General features: G+C 48.0%; 1 protein-coding gene across 2 annotated transcripts in view; it reads left to right on the forward strand.

The window, feature by feature from the left end:
- Positions 1-1,310: 1,310 nt before the first annotated feature.
- The window catches only part of LOC147634052 (putative complex I intermediate-associated protein 30), a 68,070-nt gene continuing 41,972 nt past the window's right edge, over positions 1,311-27,408 (forward strand). Inside the window, exon 1 of one of the 2 annotated variants that reach the window (XM_086805153.1) lies at positions 1,311-1,448. In XM_086805153.1, the coding sequence (XP_086661279.1) occupies positions 1,403-1,448 (46 nt within the window). In that variant the 5' untranslated portion in view covers positions 1,311-1,402. The remainder of the gene's footprint in view (positions 1,449-27,408) is intronic. The other variant, XM_086805152.1, reaches the window with a different exon arrangement.

The raw sequence follows: 27,408 nt of genomic DNA on the forward strand, positions 1-27,408 counted from the left end.
ATTCGAATATTGTTCATATGCAGAAGGCAATGAGAGTTCAAATGCTTGAGTTGGCTAATCAAATCTCGAATCGACTCCTCTTCTTCTCTCTCAGCTTTGTGTACACCCCATAAGACTCCTTCATGCACAAATTGCTTCAAGAACAATCTCCTGAGAGCGGTGCAGTTCAAGCGTTCCTCGACCTTGAGAGTTCTATACCAAACCCCAATCTTATCGTCTAATGTTAGACTAAAGGCATTAGTCTTGGAAACCTCATTATGTTCTCCTAGTGCCTCACACACTTGATCAAATACCTCCAAACGTCTCCTAGGATTACCATCTCCAACGAATTCATGAGTTAGCTTGGCTATCTGGGCAGCCTTTCCATGGCTATGTTGACCGCCATCTCTCACAACAGGCGCTATGCTCTCTGCTCCCGCTCTTCTTAGGGCTTGTGCAAAAGTAACTAGGTCTGTGGGTAGAGTTGGTGTTGGCGTAAGAGGAGCAATGATAGGAGTAAGTGTAGGTGCAACACGTAGCACTACATGAGGATGCATTGGTCTAAATCGAGGTGGGGGTGGATGCGCAACATAAGGCATGTGTCCTATTGGTGCCCCAATAGGTGCTTTAGTCATGTGGGAATTAAGTGCAGTCAGTCTCGTAGCAGTAATTGGTAGCACACTCACTCTAGGGAAGGGATGTGTCGTGGGTGCACTAGAATGAGATGTTACCTCTCTTGGAATGGCAATACTAGATATACTAAGCGCAATGGGGTCTATGTGTAAAGTCGTGGTGCTACCGTGGTAATCGTGGGCATGTGGGTCAAAGGTAATAATGATGCGGTAGTCTCATAGGTGCCATAGTTGGTGGTGTGGTGCTTACCATATTGGATGAGGTAATGCACTAGCAGTGTCCTACAACTCTAGGCTCTAAGAATGTGAAGCTCATGGTAGTATGCTCTTAAGTCCATGGATGGCCTTGTGAGCTAGAAGATGTGGGTTAGTTTATGGTATAGTCGGGTGATACTACAAAAGTAAGATCCACGGGCTCACAGGAGGTGTTACCATTTCGCTCATGGTATAGTTGGTGGGTTGGGCCCATGGTATAGCCGAGTGATACTACACAAGGAAGATCCATTCGACTCTCAAGAGGTGTTATCATTTCGCTCATTGTGAGCATTTTTGCTTTGGATGTCCCAACTTGCGCCAATTTCAATTTAAATTTATTTCCCACATCTAGTTTCTTTAGTGACGGAACCCACGACCTCCCTTCAGAAATACTTCTGTTTTTTAAATTTAAAAAAATTACAGAATTTATTACCCTAATAAAAATAAATTAAAGGCAAACTCGTCATGAAATCTCCCATTAAAATTTACAATCTAGAACACTTGAATCAACCGTGAAAAGCTGGCATTTGAAGACCATGTTTCGAGCTCTTGTACGCGCTACAACTGATGCAGCTCGTCGAGGTACATGCTGTCAATAAATCTGATGTATTGATCCTTCTAAAGAATCATGAGCTTTGTATTTTTTCGAAAGTAAACAGTATGTTTTGACCTAATTCAGATAATACAACTTCTGTTGTTTTTCTAGCTTAGTTTGCATCAATTTGCCTTAAGTCTCTTGGTAGCAAAACACACACGCGCGCGCGTGCACAGAACTCAAGCATTCAAACTAACTGACGCCTTCTGTGTAATGGATTTTGGATGGTTGTAAATAAATCCATCAGAAATCTTTTAAAACGCCAAGTCATGATGAAAGAAAGGGTTCTGCAGCTTATTGTAAAAAAAACGTTTTTTTTTTGGGTTTTGTGTGGGATGATATGGCTATAGAGTTATGTAATTGAGTCATTCTTGGTGGGTGCAATGGTAGTATTAACAGTCTTTTTAAAGGGGGTATCTAATATCTAATGAAAAGGAAATATTTATTGACAGAAAAATGAGAAAATCATGACATGTTCTAGCTTTGGAAACTTAAATTCCATCCTTGGTTTATTGATCTCCATGCAAGGCATATATATAATATCCTAGAGTTTTTCATGCAAGGCACCTCTATTTAGGTGGCCATTGCTTATGCATTTTGGCATGTTGATCGAGGATAGATGGACTGGTAATGCACAATTCAATTTTAATTGATCAATAAGGGATATTTTTTCCCACATTTTTAGGCACTTTTCCTTAGATATAACTCCTCGCATTTTTAGCTTTAATTTAACAAGGTGATCAATTAGGTATAAGTCACAACTGAGGAAAATGCGTTTCATAAATATGCCCCATAAATAGTGCAATAAATGGAATAAATGTTGGAGATAAACACAGTCTGTATGAATGGGATTGAAGGAGCTTCCTTAGATATAATTCCAACATTTATCCAACAATAGTGCAATAAATGGGATAAATGTTGGTGTCTATATAGACTCCTATAGGGTTTTGAGGCTAGCTCACCATTTGTTGCTCGTCAATTTGATGAGACAATAATGATGAGACCGCAGAAGAATTGTGGGATGGAGGTATCATAGAGAGAACTCTACTCAGAAGATCAACTTGCCAACCTGAAGATCTCCGATATTGCCTACATCATGGATTCCATCATGGAGTTTGTTACCATCGAGAAGCAGTAGTCTCTTTGGGGTGCAAGGCTACTGATGAAGATTTTGTTCATCAGGTCCTCACCAAATTGCGTGAAACTTTCTCATCTTTTTGTGATACTATTTCACTTCTTCCCTCTACTCCCGATCTGCATATTGTTGTTGGCATGCTTTAGGATACAGCTATGAGGAAGAAAACAAGCCAGGGTGCTTTTGAGACCCTTCTTCAAGTTAAAATGGCAGTCTAAGGGTTCCACCAGCAACAAAGTTGACCCTAAACTTGCTAACAATCCTACTCATAAGGATCTTACTTGCCATTATTGTGGTCACAAAGGTCACATTCAACCTGACTGTTGCAAGAAGAGGATTGAGAGTAGAGAAAGGGATTGACACTCCTCTTGGCCTCTCTTGCAAATTGTTGCCATAGGTGTATAGGAAGGCGGTCTTTACAGGTCGAAGGACTTTGGTGGCTCTTTGAATGAGTCACAGTCTCACTTGCAAGAACTTCTTCAAAGCTATCATGCCTTGGTAGCTCAGGTGGATACAACTTTGTGGCATGCTCGCTACGGGCACTTTAACTATGCGTCTCTTTAGCAGCTGTCTTCTCAGTAGATGATTGAGGGTCTTCCGTAGTTCAAACCCTAACACTCTACTTGTGTGGCTTGTTTGCATGATAAGCAACACAGAGAGCCTTTCCCTCACAAGGCTACTCATCGGGCTTTTCACATCCTAAAGCTTATACATATGGACTTGTGTGGTCCCATGTGGACTACGACCCAAGGTGGTGCCAAATACTTCATGCTTATTATTGATGATTTCTCATGTAAAGTTTGGGTATATCTCTTGGTGCAGAAAAATCTCAGGCTTTCTCCTACTTTCAAGAGTGGGTGGCTCTGGTTGAGAATGCGACCACACAAAAGGTTTGACAAGTCCGTTCGGACAATGAAGTAGAATTCATCCCCAAATCCTTCCACAACTTTTGTTCCTAGAAAGGTATCGGCCATCGGTTCTCCACACCTGGCACTCCACAGCAAAATGGTGTGGTTGAACGCAAAAAAAAGACTGTTTAGGAGATGGCCCGTACCATGGTTTCTTCTTCCAATCTTCCTCGCTCTTTCTGGGGAGAAGCCGTGATCACTATTGTCCAATGTCTACATCGTCAACCGTTCTTCCACAAAGGCGGTTGCTAATGTGACACCGAAGGAGGCTTTTACACGATAGAAACCTTCAGTTCCACATCTCAGGGTTTTTGGCTGTGATGCCTATGCTCATATCCTTGATTCTGCCAGGTCCAAATTTGAACCCAAATCCAGGAAGTGCAAATTCCTTGGTTATAGCTCTCAATCCAAAGCTTACAGATTATGGGATCCGGAGAAGAAGCCTTAGTGATTTCTAGCGATGTTCACTTTGTTGAACCCTCGTCGATGATTCCCGGTCTCACGTCGAGCTTACCATAGAGGTTCCTCATCCTCCTGCTTCTTCCTCTTCTTTCTCGGCACCCCACCCTCCTCAGCTTCTCTACCCCGAGCTTCTCCTACTCCTCTTGCTTCTGTGTGACAGAGGATTGCCCCTAGGATTCTCCGGTGGCTAGAAGCCACTGTTCGTGACTCTCATCTCTCAGATGTTGATCATAATTAGCATGCAGACTAGTCAGCAACACCTTTGACACGTGCACGGAGATTACAACAGCTTCGTCATTCTTGCAACCTCGCCTTGATGAGTAAAGTGGTGCAGTCATATGAGCCTACTACAGCTAAAGAGGCTCTTGAGTGGTAGGCAGCCATGGAGGCCAAGATTGATTCCATTGAAAGGAATGGTACATGGGAGCTTGTGGACCAACCTTTACATAGGCAGCTCATTGGAGTCAAGTGGGTCTATAAGACCAAGTTTCATGTTGATGGTTCTTTGGACAAACACAAAGCCAGATTGGTTGCAAAGGGGTATTCTCAGATTGAGGGTATTGACTATGAGGAAACTTTTGCCCCTACTGTCAGATACACCACTATCCGGTTTATTAGATGGATGTCGAGTTTGCCTTTCTCAATGGCGACTTGCATGAGGAGGTCTATGTTGAACAGTCTCCAGGTTTTCAGGTTCCTGGACATGAGGGTAAGGTGTAAAGATTGCACAAAGCCCTTTATGGTTTGAATGTCACATGCGCTCTGCACTGTAGTGCATGGTGACAAGATGGCTCATCATGATCAGTGCAACATTGTTCAGTATTAGAACCCTTCAGGATGATATTTGTCTAACGCCATGACCCCATTGTAATCCTCAGTCCAGGATATGTTAGGCACGAGCTACGTAGGTCATTCCTCAGAGCCATAGTGAGTCAATGAGTTAGTCAAGTCCCTTAACCCACTTGGAGAGAATCATTCATGCATGTAAAGTTAGTAGAAATCTTAGGGTTTGCATTAGAAAGCATTCTGCGTATTGCATATCATTCATCCGTTGCACATAGACCATTGCACAAGCCTTGAAATAGCATCTGGTATTTTTAGGATATTTAATAGCATTTATCTGGCATTTTTTTCCATATTTTCCAGCATTTAATATCATTATCCATGTTAAGCAAGTCGTGTAGCAATTTATGCTACAGTCGGCCAGCATTAATGCCAACTGACCAGCTCATAGTTAGTATAAATAGGCTTGCTTTGCACCATTTCTTCCATCATCTCATAATTCAGCAGTCAAGCATCAAGCGTTGGAGCCTTCAGCCTAAGGAGTATCAACGATAGACCATTCAGCATCTAGAGCACTTCAGTCCTCAGCGTTTTCAGCCAGCATTTCATCCTATAGCATCTAGGAGCATCTACGCATGTGCACTCAGCCTCCATCTACAAAACGCATCAGTTCGTAGCATTCAGCCCATCAGAAGACCTGCGTTTTCTGCATAGGAGCAGTTTTCAGCATACATATCATTGTTTTGCTACAGCACTTCGGTGCAGGTAACCCGCATTCATTCATTCATTTTCAGCATTCATACATGGCTTAGAACAGTCCCAAACAGCCCATACCTCAGCCTCAGATTTGCAGCCTTCCCTTATTCCATTGAGAAGAGTGCATAGGTTGGAGATTGGTCATTATTGGTGCTTCTACAGCTGTGTACAGTTCAGCCCGACTCTTGGTCCTCCGAGATCTTGCGTTTGGCTTATCGTCAGTCCAAAGTCATTCTCTTCAAAGTAATAAAGCAAATACTATTCCAGTAACGGGATAGGATGTCCTTTAGTGGATGATTCGGGGTCCAATCTGGTGTGAAGTTTCTCTCTCTCTCTCTCTCTTTCTCTAAATCTTTTAAAGTTTGAAGTCATAAAAGTGGATTGCTAAATTCGCGAAACTCAGGATACAGAAGGTGGTGTGAGACTTGTGTGACATGATCCTTGATTATGAATACTTCCGCTGCATGTTACATTGAATTAGGCACCCAAGGCATGGTATGATAAGATTGATACATTCTTTCTTTTCCTTGGCTTCCAGAAATGCTTTGCAGACAACAATCTCTATGTCTTTGCTTAGGATGCTTTGATATGTTTGATGGTCTTATATGTTGATGATTTGTTGATCACTAGCTCTCATCTTGCCAAGATTGAACAGCCCCGGTCAGATTTAGCTCTCACTTTTGAGATGACTGATTTAGGACTTCTCCGCTACTTTCTTGGTATGGAGGTCTATCAGAATCTTGACGGAGTTTTCTTTAGCTAGTATAGATATCTACAGCAGCTCGTGGAGACATTTGGGATGACAAAGTGCCATCCTCTTTCCTATCTGATGGATCCTAACTCCAAGCTTTCCTGAGAAGATTCTACTCTCCCATATTTGAGGATAGTACATAGTACTACCGGAGGCTTGTGAGTTCTTTTGATTGCTCGCTTTAGCCCATTCGACGGCCTCCCAAAACGAGAAAATGTTATCAAAGATGCTCCTGTCGTGTAAGAATCCATTCGGAGTATCATGAATGACATCCTGCAAAATTAGCTCCAATCTGATGCTCACTGCCTTAGCAAGAATCTTATAGGCAGTCCCAAGTAAGGTGATAGGTCTCCACTGGCCAATCAATGTCTTATCCCCACTCTTAGGAATAAGATAAATAAGCCCCTCAGTGAGAGAAGAAGGCATAGAGCATGTGTCCCACATCTCTTGCAGAGCCAATGTGATCTCAGCCCCAATCTCATCCCAAAAAGTAATTAAAAAAAAACAGGGGAGAGGCCATCCTCCCCTGGACACTTACCATGAGGTAAGGCATGAAGAGCATGACTGAACTCCTGCATAGAGAAAGGGGCATCCAGAGCGGCACACATCTCCTCAGTGATCAAATGTGGCAATGCATTCCAAACCTTCCTCTCTGCCCTATGTCTCAAAGCAGAGTGCGGCTCAGCACTAAGAAGCTGGCGATAGAAATCAGTGGCAATCTGTCTAACCATAAGTGGATCTGAGGGAAGAGTGCCATGTGAATCCTGCAACTGCCTAACACTATCTCTGGCATGAAATGGGCCGTGAGTAGCAAAGAAATGTTTGTTACATCTGCCACCCATCTGTGTCCAAAAGGATTCCTGGGCATGGAAACGGTACTCCGCACGCTGCTCAAGGGAGTGATGAAGTTCTGCCCTAACAATACATAAAGAATCTGCAACCCATTGAGCATGAGGATGTTTCTCGTGCTCTTTCTGCAAGGCAGCCACTCTGCGTCTAATAGCCCACTCTACGTCTAATAGCCCTTTCTAAATCCAAGGCCTCTCGCCTCTTAGACAGGGCACATGTGTGATAAAAGTCACTAATATCACAGAGCAGAGGCCAGGCTTTGAGGGGCCTGTAAGAAATCATGAGATCTCCAAATATCAAGCATATGACGCGACAGCTTTGCATCTGAAAACAAATGATCAGGGATGCGTACATGGGGTGCTGATCCATGGCAATTTGGATCTCTAATACATAAAACCACTGGGCAATGATCCGATTTAGAGGTGCTTGTAGCAATAAAAGTATGCCCACCTCTATCAAGCACCCAATCATCCACATAAAATCTGTCTAACCGTGCCTAGATACATCCTGCATCTCTTCTCCTTTTAGACCATGAATAAAGAAGATTGGATGGACTCCTCAAAATGTCATCCTTATGCCAACAATCTGTGCCATGAATGGAGAGTATAAATCTCTCCCAAGACGCTCTTTCAAGAGGATGCACCAAGCCCTCATGTCCACCTCTTTTATCCGTTGGCATCTCAACCATGTTAAAATACCCACCAATAATCCAATGGTCGGCAAGAGGCATCAGTGTAGTGAGAGATTTCCAAAAGGCAATCCTCTCACCTCTATGGTTAGGAGCATAGAGGTTGAGAATACCAATGTGTAGTACCTTGCATAAGAAGGATCCACTGCGCTCTCGCAGGCAAAATGACACCATGTCCACTGATGCAAGGCAAGATCAAAGCTGAAATAGAGATACAGACAGTGACCAAAAGGTGTGTCCCGAGAGAAGCTTGCCTGATCTCCCACCCTGGCTAGCATCCAGTTTATGCTCTTGCAAGAGCAATACATCCATAGGTCCATTTGTGACTGCACAATGAAGCTGGGTTTTTACAATTCGCCGATGCGGAAAAAACCCCCAAGACCCTGAATGTTCCAAGAGACAATCCTCAGAAGGACTGAGAGTAGGAGCGACCAGATCTCGTGGTCAACGAAGGACCCCCTTTAGAGGTGGAAGTACGTCTCGCATAGGTAAGGGAGGGAAAATCTGACGATGTAAACCTTACCTCTCTCTCCCACTCCGGGGAAAAGCCAGGGCTAGTCCTCAGAACTGGAGAGGTACCATGACAATGCGAATGCGCAACATCATCCTCAAGGGTACAATCATCCTGTAACTGTAATGCAGCATCCTCTTGTGAAGGATCCAGATCATGTGCCTGCAAAGCCTCATCCTCCAAAGAAGGATCGACATCCTGTGAGGCAAGAGCTGCATAGGGGTTAGGGTGCTCCATAAAGGGTGTGGGTGAAGGGGCAGGTACGGGGGTCCGAGGGTGCCTGCCATCCCTAACCACAACCCGACGTTGTGTGGTATGTTGTGGCAAAGGAGCAACTGGAGTCTCAACAACTGCAGAAGGCCTCTGATGGGCAGGATCATGCCGCCTCCTAGCATAGCCCCTCGATCTGGGACAATCTCTAGCAATGTGACCCTGTCGACGACGAATCCGACACTGGTCAGGTCTGCCTGCAATCTCCATCCTCTGGCGGAAATGAGATCCGTTAGGTCTCTGAAGCATAACATGATCATCAGTAATCGATGGATCAGGAACAAGCACAAGGACCCGGGGTACACCATCAAGAGTGGCGGTAACGGCCGCGGAAGCTGAGGCGGGAAAGCTCGAACGGACTGGTGCCTCTAGAACTTGGCCAAAGGATGCCCCTATGGAAGCTAAAAGCTTCCAATAGGACCGAGGAAGAGCAGGGAACCGTAGTGAGACTGGGGTAAGGCGCCAATCCTGTGCCATGCCACAGGATCAAAGCCCACCTGGTACTGAAAGAATAAAATCTTCCTAGGACCAAGAGGAAGGGGCTGCCAGCCAAAACCTGAGAAGTAGCTTCTGAAGAATGAAAGTCCACTTGGAAGAAGCCTTGACCAAACAAACGAGTTTCCTGGAAGTGCACAATCAATTCCGAAGGGAGAGCTGCTAGAAGCCATTCACGGGCCTGCGAGCGAGGGGGCTGGGAACCACAAACTCTCGCAACAAGGGTGGTCTGGACCTCAAGGTCAATGTCGTGCTGAAGAGAGGTGAGCTCATCTTGTGAAAAATTGATGATTCTCCCAGCCAATGGGGGTGCTGAAAGATTGGCTGCGGCAGAAGAAGCCATAAAGCCAATCAAAAAAATGGGCGGCCGACTTGAATCCAGGTAAAATTGTTCCTGATAAAGAGGCGGGTGTAGAAGAGGGGGGCTAAGGCGGGAGCAGCTGGGGTAGCAAAAGCAGTGGGGCAGGCGGGGGCAGCAGATGGGCAGGAGGGCCAGCAGATGGGGAGGCAGGGGCAGCAGAAGGGCTGGCGGGGGCTTCAGAGGGGCAGGCGGGAGCAGCAGGAGGGCTGGCGGGGGCTGTAGAAGGGCAAGCGAGGGCAGCACAGGGGCAGGCGGGGGGCAGCAGAGGGGCAGGCGGGGGGCAGGAAAATCAGCAGCGCAAGCTCACGACTCAGCTCAGATCGATCGCCAATCTAGTCTTTCCTTGAGTCAACACCTGTGGAAAATTGAATTAACTTCTATAAGTCAGTCCTAGTTAAATTACCTATCCACATTTGGATGTGGTATAATCACAGTACCTAGGGGAAAACATTACATACTTCCTTGCTCACAAAATTCCAGAACTATCAGGTATTTCAATACATGAGTATGTACAAGCATCCTCATCTCGGGTAGTGCTCCCCGAAGAATGCTCCTATCAGGCCAAAAATGTCTTCTATCCTGATCCCTCTGTTAGAATAACTAGCATGAGTTGCACTCTCCTATACCCTCTGTTAGAATAACTAGCATGAGTTGCACTCTCCTATATGTGGAAATCAGATAATGGCCTACTTGTGTGCTCAACACTATGTTAAGACATTTTCCTTAATTGTGTGAAAGACCAGCGCGCAAGCTAACTTTGTAAGATCAACCACAGCTTGCAGTTTATCACGCGGACCGGCTCTCGGGAGGGATATCTATTTTGCATAACCTTAACCACACATTTCGAAACTACCAGTAAGACTACCAGTAAACTAGTGCACTCCAAGGATACCCAGGTAACACTAAGATCCATCCTCAAAATCATGATAAGTGTCCAGCTATCACATGGCAACTACTTAAGTGGAAATCAGTAGCCATCAATAGAAAAAAATCTCATCAGTGAATCGGTCTTGTCAATGTTCAATACTTACGCTTCCCATGGCTTTGACTAATCGGAGCCCCCAAAGTATCCATGAAAAAATGAAGTCACACGGAAACTCAGAATACTACTAGGAAATTCTGTTGGATTCGCACGTCTGAGAATGCTTCAAAATAATCATCCTTGAGGTTGTTAGAACAGCAGATGAGACTTGTGGACAAAGACTTGGTAGTGCTTCTCCTGGATTTTGAGGCGGCTTATGACAAAGTAGATGGGCTTCTCAACAGTTTAGGTGTGTGGAGTCTCAGTTCTCTGCTTAGCAGCTCACAACCAGGTCCTCATCGAAGGGGTGCAAGAGGTTACCCATTATTTATGCCAAGGTTCCCCTCCGCCCCATACCTTCTGTTGTTCGTGGCAAGAGCCAACTTCTTTTTCACCCTAGGATATGGGCATGCAAGGGTGTACGCCTCCCCATCCGCCCTCTTGAGAAGCTCCTTGGCTTGGAGTTTGTGGATGACACACTCACCTACTTAGCCAGCACAGAGGGGAACATGAAGATATTTGTAGTCGCCATTGAGGTCTTTTGCTTAGCCTTGGTAGTGAAGGTCAATTGGAACAAGTTTTGCAGATTCTGGGTGAGCATGACGACTCGTACTTGGGAAAACGAGGTCGGTTTTTTGGTGGGCACTTGGCTCTGCTATCTTGAATGCCATGTGCGCATTGATGTTTCTTCAAAGCAGTTTGTCGCTCCCCCTCTTGCAAATTTTCTCAAGAAGTTTCTCTATTAGAGCTCAAGGCGTCTTTCTTTGGCTAACCGGGCTATGGTGGTCAACTAGGTTCTCCTAGCCATGATGTGGTACATTATGTCTTGTTGGTCCTTCTTACGTTGTTGTATCAGCCAGATTTAACAGCTAATTTGGAACTTTCTTTGGTAATGAGAAGATGGCAACTACTTGGTTAGTGTCATGTGCACGCACATGGACATGTTTAATCCAAGGCTAATCCCTGATGGGAAACAGGTAAACAATAGATTAGGGCACTAGCCAGGCTCAGATATATGCAAAAGCAGCCTGACTTGATCAGGATAGCAGTCAGCCATGTGGACAGGAGCCTGCAGATGAAGTCAAGTACCATATATATCGGTGAACCAGATGGTGAGGCTGCTGAGGAGCTCCCATCGTAAATCCATCTCCTGTGTCCAGACGACAAACGAGAAATCCGGTGAAGGAACAAGGCGAGGCTGGCCCCTAATGAATTTGATGGCCTGGCTGTCCTGCTCCGTCTCGTATCCCAGAGCAGGCCTTGACGATGTCGACCAAGCAGCGGCACCCCACGTATACATGCCCTCTGGAGAGAGGGGGGCCAAAATGCGCAGCATCCTTAGCCAAATCTGCTGCGCCTGTGGACAGTCCCATAGGCAGTGTCTCTGTGTCTCCAATGGGTGGCTGCATCGGACACAGGCCGCCGGAAGACCACTGTAGACAAGCCAGGTGCCAACTGCAGAGCCCCTATGGGCAACCGGCCATTGAAAAGTCAAGATCCTGCGTGCCTGTCGACTAGCCCAGAGCTTGGCCCAAAAATCCTCCAGGAACTCCTGTGAGTGTCCTTGTAGCCGCCAATGCTCCGCTGCGGCTGGAGAGACCATTCTCCTCGCAGTCAAAATATGCCTCCCCAACCGAACAGTGTACTGGAAAAAGGTAATCTCGGTGGCCTCGGGGGACGCATAAGGATCATGCCACTCATACTCGCCAGGGTCCCATTGGAGCCGGGCCAAGGGGCGCACAGCATATGCCCAAATGCGCCAATCAGAGTCCACATCTGCAGGGTCTGGATCAATATGCCACTTCCGGGAAGCGGCGGCCACTAACCGTATCCTCAGAAAGATGCACTCTGCAACCAAAGGCGACTCCGCCTCCACTCTCTGAAGTCTGCCCTCATCCTGGATCTCATAGTAGAGGCATCTGCCATCCTCAGTGCAAGCTCTGACAGCAATCAGGATCTCCATCTGTGTAAAGGCTCCCATCCACCGTGGGGCCGCTGGCTCGAAAGGCGTGAACCACTCCTCAGTGAGTGCCTCCTGAATGTCATCCCTCATAATCAGCCCCCCTCTGAAGTGACTCAGCCTCTCCACTTGGACTGCCTCTGGGAGACTGCAGAAGGCCTGCCAGTCTCCAAAATTGTGTGCTGGGCCTGCCGCCAATGGTCCCCAGGCTAGACGAGGCCGAGAACCCAGCATATGACCTTGCTCAGTGCGTACCGCGGGGCTCCAGATGAGCGGCTGTCTGGCTCGCTCCTCATCACAAGTAGGAGGTCTCTGAGAAAGCCCCGGTCTCAGCAGCTCCCAAGCTCGCAGGATGCTCAAGGCAAATCTGTCCTCCCATCCTCTACTGAGGCCTGTCCTGCTCATCTCTATGAAGATCCATCGTATCTCTGGTACCCAAGTGCCCCCTGCTGGAGGAGCCCTAGCCTGCAGTAACGACCAGGTCCTCGCCGAGAAATCTAGCTCGGGCCGTCGCCTCCCAGAAAGTGAAAATGTTGTCAAGGATACTACGCTCCTTGACGAATCTTGTTTGGGTAGCATGAATCAACTCCCCAAGGAGGGCTGGATCCTCAAACTCAAGGCCTTGGCCAGGACTTTGTAGACAGTGTTGAGGATCGTGATAGGTCTCCACTGCCGAATATCATCAGACACTCCCTCCCCCTTGGGGATAAGAAAGATCAAGCCCTTTGAAAAGCTCTGTGGCATCACCCCTGTGTCCAAAACATACTGAAAGCCCCTGCGGAGGCTTGGCCCCAAAATGTCCCAATAGCGTTAAAAAAGGCAGGCGTCAATCTGTCCTCCCCAGGGCAGCTATGGCGCGGAAGGACCCTCAAAGCCTCAACAAGCTCATCCTCTGAAAGAGGCTCACCCAGAACTGTGCGCATACGATCTGTGACTCTCCTCTGTACATGGGCCCACACAGTCGGTCTGCAAGCATCACGTGCCTCCGTGGGCTGGCTCCGCTGAGAGCAGGTCTCGATAGAACTGAGTGGCAATGGCTCTAATCTCCCCGGGCTCAGTGGCTAACGAGCCGTCCGGTCTCCTGAGCTGGCGTACACCTGCTCGAGCATGGCGGGGTTCGGTAATCTCAAAGAACTCCCCAGTCACTCTATCCCCAAGCTGCGTCCACTGTGAGGCCTGGCAATGATAGTAGAACTCATGTCTCTGCTCCTCTGCCTCTCTAACCTCTTGGCGTGCCTGGCTCAGCTGGGACGCCACCCACTCACATGTAGGCTGCTGCTCCTGAAGGCGCTGGAGCGAGGCAAGGCTGCGTCTCAAGCGGCGCTCCCGCTCTCATGTCTCTCCCAGCCGTGTCAAGGCTACTGCGTGCAAAAAAGAGCTGAGCTCGACGAGTCCCTGGGCACACTGGCCTGCCGCATCCAAGTCAGAGCTCTGACTATCATGCCATATCCTCTCAATGTCCTCAGAAAGATTGGAATCAGTAAGTATCCTCTCTGGGATCCTCAACTGCAAGCTGGTCTCCCGTGTCCCCTCCTCAAGTGTCAAAATAACTGGCGCATGGTCTGAAAAAGAAGTGCCAGTGAGAATGCCAACGGAGCCCCCACGCTCCCCGAACCTATCGCCCACATAGAAGCGATCAATTCGTGATAGATTAGTCCCTCCCTGCCCCGACGATCCGACCGAGAAAAACTAAGACTGTCCTGAGAGCGGGAGAAAGCCTCATGCTGCCATGCATCAGTAATCCGCAGTGTCATGCAAAATCGCTCCCAGGCTGCAAGCTCCGTGCCGTGCACTGTAACATGACTGCCTCCCACCCTATCGGCCGGGTCCTCAAGCATGTTGAAGTCTCCTCCGACACACCAATGTGCGGCCTCGGGCAATGCATCTGTAACAAGGGTCCAGAACTCTGCTCTGGCACTAGCATGGTTGGGCGCATAGACATTGAGCACGCCAAAGAGCTCATCGTGCATCCTCAGAATAACATATTGTGCTCTACCAGGCACAATGACCCCGCGATCCACAATGGCCTGCCGCCATGCATCTGCAATGACCATACATACTCCACCCTGCCCACCCAAGGGGCCAAACCCTGCAGACCAAAATGTGTCCCATCGGCCAGGCATCACGGAACCATATCTCCGAATCCTGCTCTCACCCAAATGGTGCTCCTGCATCATCAGAATATCAATACTGCCCCCAACCAGGCATCTCTGAAGCTCCTGCCTCAAGCATCCCCGATAGCATACATAGTGTGCACCGCCAAGGCCCTGTACATTCCATGAGATGATCCTCATGGATGACCTGCTGATGTCACCATTTGGCCACCCGAATGGTTCACTCTTGCTTTCACACTATATGCATATTCATGGGGACTTGTCTACCATGTGTGATTTGTATCATACGGATGCTGATTTTGCCACTATTTGGGCTGATTTGATGGCTGGTCATGCACATGCCTCATATGTGATCAAAGAGGGTTATCTCATGAAAGATAATTGCCTATGTGTGGTGTCTGACATGAGGCAAAAGGTTTTGGATGAGTCCTCCATATGCTGGTCATAGAGGCATAATGCCTACTACGCACATGATTGAGCGGTATTTCTTTTGGCCAGGTATGCGGAAGGACATAGAGGCACATGTACGTGCATGCATCACCTGTCAAAAGGTCAAATTTGATAGGCAAAACGCACCAGGTTTGCTTTAGCCATTGCCTATTCCCACGCAGCCATGGGAAAGTATTACAATGGATTTCATTATGGACTTGCCACGTACCCAAGAGGGTAATGATGCAATTTGGACAATTGTGGACAGGTTTAGTAAGCAAGCTCATTTCTTGCCGGTCAAAAAGACCATCAAAGCTGAGCATATGGTTAAAATATATCTTGCCCAAGTGTTCAAACATCATGGAATGCCGAAGTCCATTGTGGGGGATAGAGATCCCAGGACTACAAGTCTCTTTTGGCGGGCCTTATTTGATAATATGGGCACCAAATTGGACTTCTCATCAGCTTATCACCCTCAAACGGATGGGCAAAGTGAGGCTGCAAATTCAGCTGTGTTGGATCTCTTGAAATGTTATGTGGTGGATCAGATGTCTTCTTGGGAGAAGTACTTACCGCTTGTGGAATTTGCATACAACAACACAGTGCATGCATCTACGGGAAAGGCCCCGTTTGAGATTGTTTATGGTAAGGTGGTTTTGCCACCCATCCTTCGCACAAAGGATGCAGCTGATGAGTATGTAAGAGACTTGGATATTGCTTTTGCTCAGGTGCGGACAGCCATTGCAAGGTCACAAGACAAGCATAAAAAGGCTGCCGACAAGCATAGAAGGCAATTAGATGTTAAAGAGAATGATTGGGTATTGTTGAAATTTGAGAAAGCAAGACTTGCAAAGAGGCCTGGCAAAGAGGGTGCATATCCTAAGCTTGCAACCAGGTACTATGGGCCTTTTCGAGTGATCGAGAAGATCAATGAAGTGGCTTTTAGATTGACATTACCTAGTCATTGGCACATACACGATGCTTTTCATGTGAGTCTCCTTCGCAAGTATGTGGGGCCGGAGCCCAGTGAAATGGTCATTGAGGATCCACCAAAAGTGGATGAGCTTGAGGAGATCTTGCAGCCAGAGCAGATTGTGTATCACAAGGAACGCAAGCTTGTTGCAGGCAAAGTTGTGAGGCGTTACCTTGTGAAGTTTAAGAACTATCTTCCCATTGATGCTAAATGGGTAGATGAAGAGTTCTTTGGAGATTGCCCACAGTTACTACAGGCATATTTGGATGCATTTCAGTTGCGGACAACTGTTTAGAAGCGGGGGGGGATGTCACCATTTGGCCACCCGAATGGTTCACTCTTGCTTTCACACTATATGCATATTGGATTGGTGTCCATGGCTCTTATGGAATGTGCCTATGCATGTGATTGACACGTGTCATGCCGTATAGTTGGATATGATATTCCGCTGGGACTTGACGTTATCATGCCCAGAATATCTGGAGGACTTGGCTTTCCGCTGGGACTTATGCCTTTGTGTACATGCCCGGAAACGCCTGGAGGATTGGCTTTCCACTGGGTCTGGTATCGCATATACTTGCTTGGAAACGCTTGGTCTTATATGGTTTCATGAACGGAAATTACTCATGTCAATGCTGCATTGCATAGCATCTTTATGTGCTTGCCTGCAAATGAAATTGCATGCTGTTTTCATGCCTGCATGACCTATGTGTAGTTCCGGGCTAGGGGACGCCCACCCGTGAACCGTGCGTGTGAAACTGTTTGCTGACATGGTTGTGTGGCATGTGAACAGGTGGTAAGTATTACCCAACCTAGGCTCAAATAGCCCTTAGGACTTAGCCAATATTTATAAGTGAGTGCGTTTCCACTTCATTAAAGTTTGGGCGCCCAAAAGTCACTTATAAATTATGATCACTTCCAAGTTCACACTCACTGAAGTCTCGAGGCGGACAAGACTCAATGTCCAGGACCCGATCCTCCCTTTTTACTCATAAATGGGCATCTCCCCATGTCCCTTCACCTGATTTGACCCCAATTCACTTACTTATTAAGAGAAAATTCGTGTTTTCTCTTCATGAGGATTTTTGGAGGCTGAAAACTCTGTTTTTCCACCATTTTTCTCCATTTCCAAGCTCTCCATAGTCATACCCAACTTGCTAGGGTGTTTTCCAAGCTTCTAAGAGTGTTTCCAAGTGCTAATCACTCTCCTACTCACTCCCAATGACCGAAATTCAGCAAAACAGCTCTCATTTTTGCTGTAATTTCTGGTCTTTTTGCTGAAAACCCTAATTTCAGCCTTCCTTTCTCAAGTTGAACCATAGGGGAAGCTTTCCCAAGGTTCCCTTCAGCCTCTTGAAGACTTTTGTCGCGAAGGATTGCGGCAAATCGAAGATATCAACACTTCTAAAGCTTCCAACGCGAAGGCTTCCGCTTGCAACAACTTCTATGAAGACTGGTAAGCTAAGTGGACAATGTGTTGTCATTACTTATTCAGTAGAAGGGTAGGACTCCTTGTTTAGCCGCCCTGTGTAGTATTTCTCTTGTCCTATGTGCTCTTGAAGATGTTGCTACCTTGCTTGGTCGAACATAGAGCCAATGGTAGAGAATATGGGCACTGAAGTCGGGCCGGGCATCAAGGCAGCTCCTTGGTGATCTACATCGATATACCATTGTTTCCTAAATGCTGAATTTCATATGCATTGGAATGGAGGATTTGGCAATGGATGCCCGTGAAGCTATGTATTGAATTTCTCCAATAGTAATACAATTTACTCAAGGGAGAGGTCGGCCGTTCCGGCTCATTGTGTGTCTCTTGGCAATTCAGAAATTTACTTCTTGTATATGAGCAAGTGTCCTTCAAATCTTAGTGTATTTAAGTGTATTGATTAGCATTGTGTTCAACCAAGTTACAGCTGAGGTGGAGGCTGCGTCAGCCATACGGCGGGCCTTCGCAAGCAGCTTGGATGGAGAATAGTCCCCATCCAAGCGGCTACGAATCTGTCCACCCGGTATGCTGCAAGAATCTCGGATCAGGCGCCAGTGGCTGTGTCCCATGGCGACTGCCTCCTGCTCAGAGAGAGCAACCTCGTGTATACATACATATCCAGGGTCGCGTGCTAGGTCCGCTACTATACGAAACACCAAGTGGCGAACCCCGGAGGCATCCGCACTCTCGGAATCAGAAAAGTGAGCCAGCTCCCAGAGTCGGCCTATCACGTCTGTCACCTCCAGATCGCTCACACGATGAGAAAACTCAACTGCCTGAGTCTTCAGTATGCTAAGAGCGAGATCCAAAGTCCACTCCTTGTCACTAGTGCCACAGAGAGGAAAGGAGAAGGCCACTGCTGAATCAAGTGCCTCCTCCCCTCGGGCCGGAGGTATCACCACATGCACTCTGATGGGTGCTGGCTCATGGGGGCCCTCCGCTCCAAAAAGCCATGTGAAGGAGTAATCAAAAGCCTCCGAGCGCTGACTAATGTCGAGCCTACTCAGCCGACTACGGATAGAGGATATCCGTGAAGCCCGAATCGGCATGGTAGGTCTCCTCTGCGGTGCTCGCGCAAGGTCGGTGCTCAGTGCCCGCCGGACAGCAGGTGAGCGCCAGGGTACTGCCAGGGCTTCCCGAGGAGCTGAGGGGAGCGGAGGGGGAGGGGGGGAGGGGAGAAGGGGGTGGGGAAGGAGCCGCTGACAAAACGGGAACGGGAACGGGAGGAGGTGAAGGCGGAAGCGAGGCGGGAGGGGGGGACGGGGGAGGGGGGGGGGCGAAGGAGGGGGTGCTGGCATCTCCAAATCCTTAGTCTGCGCTGGGGTCTCCTCCTGGAGGGGAGCAAAGCTGTTCCTCACTGGAACCCAGTGGTGCTGAGGCTGTGACTGCTGCTGCATCGGCCTCTGGGCCTGCTGCTGTGGCTGTCTCCCTCGACGGCGCCCCTGTCCAGGTTGCCAATCCGAGGTCTCTGTGGGTTGAGCAGGTGTCCCGGAGGCTGCTTGCCGAGCCGCATCTATGGGCGGGCCTTCGGGGGCCTGCTGCTGCTGCGGTGAAGGTCGGGGTCTCTTGCGAGGGCAGGCCTTGGCCAGGTGGCCGACCTGCCTGCATATAAAACACTGGTTCAGGAGCCTCGAGAACTCCACTCTCTGATCGATCCATCCCCCCCCCTATCCTAGGTAACTGAATGACCTTCGGAGGAAGAGAGGAGATGTCAGGAACCAGAACTTTGACCGAAGGCAGGCCAACTGCTCTAGCCCCACCACTGAAGCTGCTGTGGGGCCAGTCTCAAGCACCGAACCCACCAATGCTCCTATCCTAGAAAGGAGCGGAAGGTACTCGCGGCGGAGTCTAGGGAAGCAAACTGTGACATGAAATAGGCGCTCTCCCTGCTCGGCTGCTGCTGGGTCGAAGCCATGCTGCCAAGGTCTGAAGAAGGCCCGAGCGCCCCTGATGTCAAGGGGACTCATAGCTAGGACCTGGGCCACGCTCTGGGCTGTCTCGAACTCAATCTGGTAGTGTCCGCGGCCCAGTAGCTGAACGTCTAGGATCTTGCCCACATCTGCAAGAAGGCGGGCCTGGCGAAGATCCCGGATCTCCCCTCTGCTGGGGCGAGTGCCGACTATACGGCAGATGGTGGAATGTGCTTGAAGGCGTTCCACCTCTGCGGCGAGGCTCGCTTCCTCTTCTGGCGAAAGAGAAAGCCTGATGGGGGTATCCTCAGGGGCGGGCGAGGGGGCTGCGGAAGAGTCCCTCTGAGGTGGGGCGGGAGGAGCCTCCATCAGAGTTTGAAGCTTTGTCGAAGGCGAAGCGAGGCGGAAAGTCCTGCAAGAACCAAGCTGCACAAGAGGCGGAGCGGGGAGGGGGCGGAAGAGCAATGGGGGGGCGGAAAGAAAAAGAGGGAAGGATTAAAACAAAGGCCGGGGGGGTGGGGGCGGGTGAAAAAAAATGAAAAAAAGGGGGGGGGGACGAAGGAGACGGAGCAGGGGGGTGCTGGCGCGAAAGAGCAGGGGGGGGGGGGGGGGGGGATTGGCGCGAATGAGCAGAGGCGAGGGGGGGGGGGGTGAAAAAAAACGAAAAAAAGGGGGGGGACGAAGGAGACGGAGCAGGGGGGGGGTGCTGGCGCGAAAGAGCAGAGGCGCGGGGGGGGGGGGGGGGACTGGCGCGAATGAGCAGAGGTGAGGGGGAGGGGGGGTTGGCATGAAAGAGCACAGGCGGGGGGCACGAATATGAAGAGGCGGCGAATGAGCAGAGAGACGGGGGGGCGCTAATGAGCAGAGGCGGGGGGAGCGAAGGCAGACAGGAGGCAAGGAGGGGGGGTGTGTGCTAGCTGCAGCGCGAGCAGGGGGGAGCGGAAGCTTCAGCGAGCGGTCCCTCTAGATCGCCTTTGACACGCTTGTTGATACCATTAAAGCATATTAAACATTTAAACATGGCCACAACTTTAACACATATCCATCATCACTTTGCATAAAACATAAAGCTGGACAAAACATCTAGAAATGCTGAAAATGGAGCTTGCACGTGTGACACCGCATAGAGGCCGGAATGGGCCGACCCCCCCCCCCCCCCCCCCCCTTGGAGTATTTTATTACCCAAGGAGAATAATATCATGTACAAGCTTTGAGGGCCTTACTCTTCCCACGGGAGATGCCGGATTATCCATATACAAATGCCATAACACAGCCCAACACGAGGCAACCGAGCCGGAACATAGGCTGTAGAAATGCCGAGCCGACAACATAATCCATATACCTCCGTGTGGGTACTGATTCTTCCCCAAAATCCACGGGTCTTCATGCAATAGAGCTGGTACAGCAAGTACAACTCTCCATTCAGCCGGTAGAGCAGATACAATGGTTGGTACAACAGGTATAGTGGCTGGTACAGTAGGTACGGGTACAGCAGGTACAGAAGCTAGTACAACCGATACAGTGGCTGGTACAGCTGGTACGGTGGTTGGTACAATAGGTACAACAAGTACAAATGCTGGTACAACAAGTTTAATGGCTAGAAATCATAATAAATGATTAAATACCCTTGCCTTCAGTATTTCTTCGCGATGGGAGCCTCCAAAACAGTCCCCAACAGCCGGTATTCTTCATGGGCAGCCTTCAGGAGAGAGAGAAAGAGAGTAGCCATCATTAGGGCAGCTTGTAATGGTGGTAGAGGCTAGTGTGCAGCAAGAGAGCCTCTATTAATGAAGAGAGAGGGCTCCAATTTATAGATTTGGGCCTCCCATGAGCTAAAATGGCAAGAGAAGGCTACAATGACAAGTGGAGAGCCACACAATAGCTAAAGTGACAAGTGTGAGGCCACTTGTCTCACTTTGGTCCACTTTCTTGCCACATGTCCCAATCTAAAAGATGGGTCCTTCCATAATATTTACCTCTAAAAATATCCCAACTAGTAGACATTCTGTCATAGGCACTTTGCCAACTCTTGGTATCTGCTCAATTCCAGATGTAATGACGCGAAGAGAATTTCCATCGGAGTCGGGCCAAAAATAGCAACTCTCCTTAATTTTAGGAGTGTGGTCCTTTGTATTCTAGGATAATCCCCCATTCCCAAAGCTTGTACTTTCCAAATATTTAGACATCCTGGAGTCCACCAGACTCCTTTCATACTGGGAAATGTCCAGGCTGGTGACATCCTCCCCAACTTCTTAAAAGTTGTCCGCAACTTTAAGCTTCACGCCATATATTCAAGATATAATCATGTCCCATCAAGTGGGCGAAACAAGACAGTCTCAAAAATCCAATATAACTGAAGAATCCATGTCCCAAAGAAATGGGTGAGACTAAACAAGTCTCCATAATACCAATATCAAAATCATGTCCCAAGTAAATGGGCGAGACATAATAAGTCTCCTGCCAACAAGGCAGCGGTCCACATGACCCTTGGCATAGACATAAGTCCTGTGCCAACCAGGTATCATGTCCACTTTACCACTTGCACTCCGTGTTGGTACTCTGACCACAGACCTTGGATGAGAGGTGGGCTCAAGTAACAAGATAAAACAATCACTCGCAGGCATAGATAGCCTTGTGTTCCATAAGCATTTCTGCTACACATAGTTTATAGGCATTTCGGCCACCAACTCACACTACCCTCTCAAGTGCCCATGTTCCCTTCCATCTTCTCTCTATTGTTCTACCTCCGAGATATGGTAGAAACAATCTTCAAGAGAGCACATAGGCCAAGAGAACACTACACACAGCATGTTGTGCTCGACACTACCCTTTGAAGTGCCCATGTTCCCTTCCATCTGCTCTCTATTGTTCCACCCACACATGGTAGAAACAATCTTCAAGAGAGCACGTAGGACAAGAGAACACTACACAGGGTATGTGAACCATGAGTTTCATAAGTCCAATGCATCCCAAATAAAGGGAGCCATGAAGAATAATCCATCCCGGTAAAAGGGAGTCATAAACATAATCGATAAACCTGAGGATGGATCCAAATCCCTACAAAAGAAGTCCAGGAATCTATAGACTTGTATACCATAATCCTTGTATACCATAACTCTTACCACATACTCCGTGCTAACCACACACCTTGGAGTAGAGGTGGACTTTATCCATAAAAGCATCATATCGATGAGATATCCAAAGATTTCTTCTCTATAAACTGGGACTGATTCGTCCATACTCTTGTCCAAGAAAGAAATCTCCATAGATATAATCCATCCCAATAAAGGGAGCCATAAACAATGTTTCCCTGAAACCATCCCAAGGCAAACAACACCACCTTTCTCCTTGCATGGCTATACAAGGGTTAGTGAACATCAAAAACACTTCATAGTAAATAGCCAAAGCACCAACTTTGCAAACTCAAAGTATACTTAGCTTTTCTTTGCCAGGTTGGTCATGAAGCCAAAAGAAATATCTCCTCACCATATCCTTAAGATATCCCGAGATATATCTCCATATAGCTTGCCTATAAGCTTGATAATATAATCCACAATATCCATATGGAAAGAGTGCTAAACGTGTGCACATAAAGCCAACTCCACACTTCCAAGATAAAATTTTGTGAATTCATAAATCCTTAGATCAACAAGCTGTCTACTGCTCATGCTCTTGCTTCATAAGCTATGAAATGGCTGGCCATGCTTAACAGCAATGATGGTAAGTGTGGTCCCCACTTGAGATCTTTTCTCTTCCTTATTGATAGAAGAAAGCCTTTGATACCAAGAAAGCCTATGCTCTGATACCAATGAAACTCACGGCGGGTGCCCGGGGGACTAGGGCCTTTGACACACTTGTTGATACCATTAAAGCATATTAAACATTAAACATGGCCACAACCTTAACACATATCCATCATCACTTTGCATAAAACATAAAGCTGGACAAAACATCCAGAAATGCTGAAAATGGAGCTTGCACGTGTGACGCAGAGGCCGGAATGGGCCAATAATATCATGTACAAGCTTTGAGGGCCTTACTCTCCCCACGGGAGATGCCGGATTATCCATATACAAATGCCATAACACAGCCCAACACGAGGCAACCGAGTCGGAACATAGGCTGTAGAAATGCCGAGCCGACAACATAATCCATATACCTCCGTGTGGGTACTGATTCTTCCCCAAAAACCACGGGTCTTCATGCAATAGAGTTGGTACAGCAAGTACAACTCTCCATTCAGCCGGTACAGTAGGTACAATGGTTGGTACAGCCGATATAGTGGCTGGTACAACAGGTACAGTGGCTGGTACAACAGGTACAGTGGCTGGTACAGTAGGTACGGTGGCTGGTACAGTAGGTACGGTGGCTGGTACAGCAGGTACAACAAGTACAAATGCTAGCACAGCATGTATAGTGACTAGTACAGTAGGTACAGTGGCTGGTGCAGCAAGTACAGAAGTTGGTACAACCGGTACGGTGATTGGTACAATAGGTACAGCAAGTACAAATGCTGGTACAACAAGTACAATGGCTAAAAATCATATTAAATGATTAAATACCCTTGCCTTCAGTATTTCTTCGCGGTGGAAGCCTCCAAAACAGTCCCCAACAGCCGGTATTCTTCATGGGCAGCCTTCAAGTGAGAGAGAAAGAGAGTAGCCATCATTAGGGCAACCTGTAACGGTGGTAGAGGCTAGTGTGGAGCAAGAGAGCCTCCATTAATGAAGAGAGAGGGCTCCAATTTATAGATTTGGGCCTCCCATGAGCTAAAATGGCAAGAGAAGGTTACGATGACAAGTGGAGAGCCACACAATAGCTAAAGTGACAAGTGTGAGGCCACTTGTCTCACTTTGATCCACTTTCTAACAAGTGTCAGGCCACTTGTCTCACTTTGGTCCACTTTCTTGCCACATGTTCCAATCTAAAAGATGGGTCCTTCCATAATCTTTACCTCTAAAAATATCCCTACTAGTAGACATTCTATCATAGGCACTTTGCCAACTCTTGGTATCTGCTCAACTCCAGATGTAATGACACGAACAGAATTTCCATCGGAGTCGGGCCAAAAATAGCAACTCTCCTAAATTTTAGGAGTGTGGTCCTTTGTATTCTAGGATAATCCCCCATTTCCAAAGCTTGTACTTTCCAAATATTTAGACATCCTGGAGTCCACCAGACTCCTTTCATACTGGGAAATGTCCAGGCTGGTGACATGTCCCTTGGAGGTATGCCTCTAAATCTGCCTGTCTCTATCTCTAACTGATGTGAAGAGGTGTGGATCTGCCCAATGGCGCACCTCAATCCATGAGACAGATGGGTATCCATGTAGCTCGGTCTAAGTATAAAGCCATCCTCAGTGGTGCGGAGAAGATGGTCTCATTCCCCAACTCCTGTGAGGGCTCTACCCATGTCCTCCTAGTGTCCAACTGAATGAGGTCTTGTCTGATGACTCTACTAATCTCAGAATGTGTCAAGGTGAGAGAGGGTGTCTTCAGAGAGTACTGGAAGGGTTGAAGTCTATCTAAACTGAACCCATGGAGCTCAAACGAGGATGCTATCTACGCATACCAACATGAAGTGTCTCCCTCCATGGCTAGCTGATGAGAGGACTCTAAAGCAAGTCGTGCATACCGGTGTCGGGGAAGCTCCCAGGTGCTATGAATGAAGGACATTGATCTGGCAAAGAGCCTTGACTACGATCGGTGGTGCTCCCATCTCGGCTCTGATAATCTCATGGGGTACCGAGGCCTTAGCCCGAATCATCCTGGAGATCATGGACACAAGTGGTCTCTCCATCGATCTCCATCCATCGTATGTGCGTCCTGATCGACTGTGACGATCTAGGCTAGGCCCCCAGATCTGCACTCCATATAGCATCGCTGATGTGACCAGCGTGTCAAAAAGCCACAGCTTAGAGCATGGCTCCTGAAACTGTACCTGTGAGCACATCCTCTCTAGACCTCCTAGTGCTGCATATCCTCTAGTCAGTCTGGCCTCTACTGCCCCCCTCATGGAAAATGTGGGCCTAGTGAACACCACTCCAAGATATGTGTATGAGTCAACATACTCCACTGTCTCTTGCCCATATGTGAGCTGATCTCCAGACCCACTGAGCTGTAGTATTAAACACCATAACCTTGGGCAGTCGCTACAGCTGTATGTAAAGCCTCTGTCAGGATCTGTGTGAGCTCTGCTAATGGCCTCTGTGGATCCTCTGCACTCAACAAGCTGTAGATCTCTGGAGTGTATACTCCATCAATCTCTCTACAGAAGGTATATCTCGGGTGATAGGAGAACTGCCCAACCTGGCGTGTACTGTAGTGGAAACCCACCGTAAAGGAGAGAAGTGCATGATCCACCGTAACTCCGATGGGCTTGGGGCCAATCGCAAAATCTTGGATACTCGGGATGAAGGCTGGCGAGGCCAAAACATAATCCACTGTGCTGGCCCCATGTCTATGTGGAAAGCAAGTAAAGCCACTGGCAAGATGGCCAGCCCATGTGCAGTCCCCATCTCCAAGAGGTATCTCCCATACTTGGTACACTCCACCTCATCGTGTGATCTCTGGGTCAAACACATCTCCTCCACATCTCTCTCTCTCAACATCTCCTCCGAAGTGTCAAAGAAGGAGGTCTGGTACTGAGCCGTTTGAGCATCAAAGTCCCCAAGTATGATAACATCTCCCTCCCTGGAGAACTGCCATATGTCTCTCATCTAGAATTATATATGGAGATTGCCCCTTGGGCGCTGCATAATGAGATGTGCTGGGTGGAAAGTAACATATAGCAATGTATAGGGGTCTACCCTCATCTGCCCTCACTTTGACCCACATTTGCCTGGCGCTCTCATCACGGCTACGGAAGAGAGAGAGAGAGAGAGTTATATTAACGTCTACGGAAGACCCCAAGGGCCTATGAGACAAAAGTAATACAATGGTACCATGGATATACTGAGCCATGGAAAACTGAAAGAAAAAGTAAAATGAAAACATCTGACAATACATGTGATCAACAGGTGATCCTATGTAGAGTGAGATATGTTGTGATCAGCTAATATCGATACCTGCCTCGGCCAGAACCGATTTGATGGTGGAGTGAATGTCAGGCCTCTGTGATGGGAGCGTGACATGTCGGCGGAGAACCTCACGAATCCGTCTTTGTGTGGTGGAGGGTCCTAATGCTCTTGGTCGGGGATGTTTGGCTCGTAGAATGGATCGAGCTCTCTCACTAAGAACTCCTTTGGGGCATGGAGCTGGGGCGTGGGTATGGGTGGTGGGCTTTGATGTCGTAGTAGAGGAACTGTTGTGGGCAGTAGATTCCGATGTGGATGTATGTACCACAAAGAAATCTGTGATGGCTCTCTGTGAGGTGTCCTGTCTCTCAGCATGCTGCCTCAACACTACATCCCTGTGTCGTCCCGAGCTCCATCAAGTACATGCCCAAGCACCTCTGATCCTCAAACTGCGTCACCCGTGTGAGTGTCGTCCGAGCTCCATCAAGTACATGCCCAAGCACCTCTGATCCTCAAACTGTGTCACCCGTGTGAGTGGTCCGAATCCCTCTCGGAAGAGGCAATGGAATCTCCCCCGTATCTCATAGTACCTCTTCAAGCCCTATTTAACAAGACCTTGTGTCTCAATGCAACAACTCGCAGCTTTCCGCTCGAAGCATCTTACTTTCAGTGTTATGTCTTATAAATCACTAATAGGCTGAGAAGTCCTTACAGTGGTATTAGAGCAAACAAACTCCAACCTGTAGGATGCCCACAACGAAACCCTAACCATAAAAAACAAAAAATCCTAATCCTAAAAATCAGCCAGCCTTAACCCTAAAATTAGCCTCAGCAGGGTTTGCATGGAAGAGCAAGAGAGAATGCCCCATTCAATTTTGGCCCCTTCGAAAAAAAAAAAAACGATGGCAAGTTGTAGCCTCATCAGGTGTCTGTAGCCTTGAACAATGCCGGCTTAGGATCCTCTTCTCTTTTCCACTGATCATGCCCCTTCAGGCTGAATCGGCCGTTTGCAAGCGTCGCAACCTCTCTGTGAAAAGCCCCACTATTATTCATGCCACGACACATCACGT

This window comes from Cibotium barometz, chromosome 11, assembly GCF_041138505.1.
Source record: "Cibotium barometz isolate CiBa-2024 chromosome 11, ASM4113850v1, whole genome shotgun sequence".
NCBI lineage: Eukaryota > Viridiplantae > Streptophyta > Polypodiopsida > Cyatheales > Cibotiaceae > Cibotium > Cibotium barometz.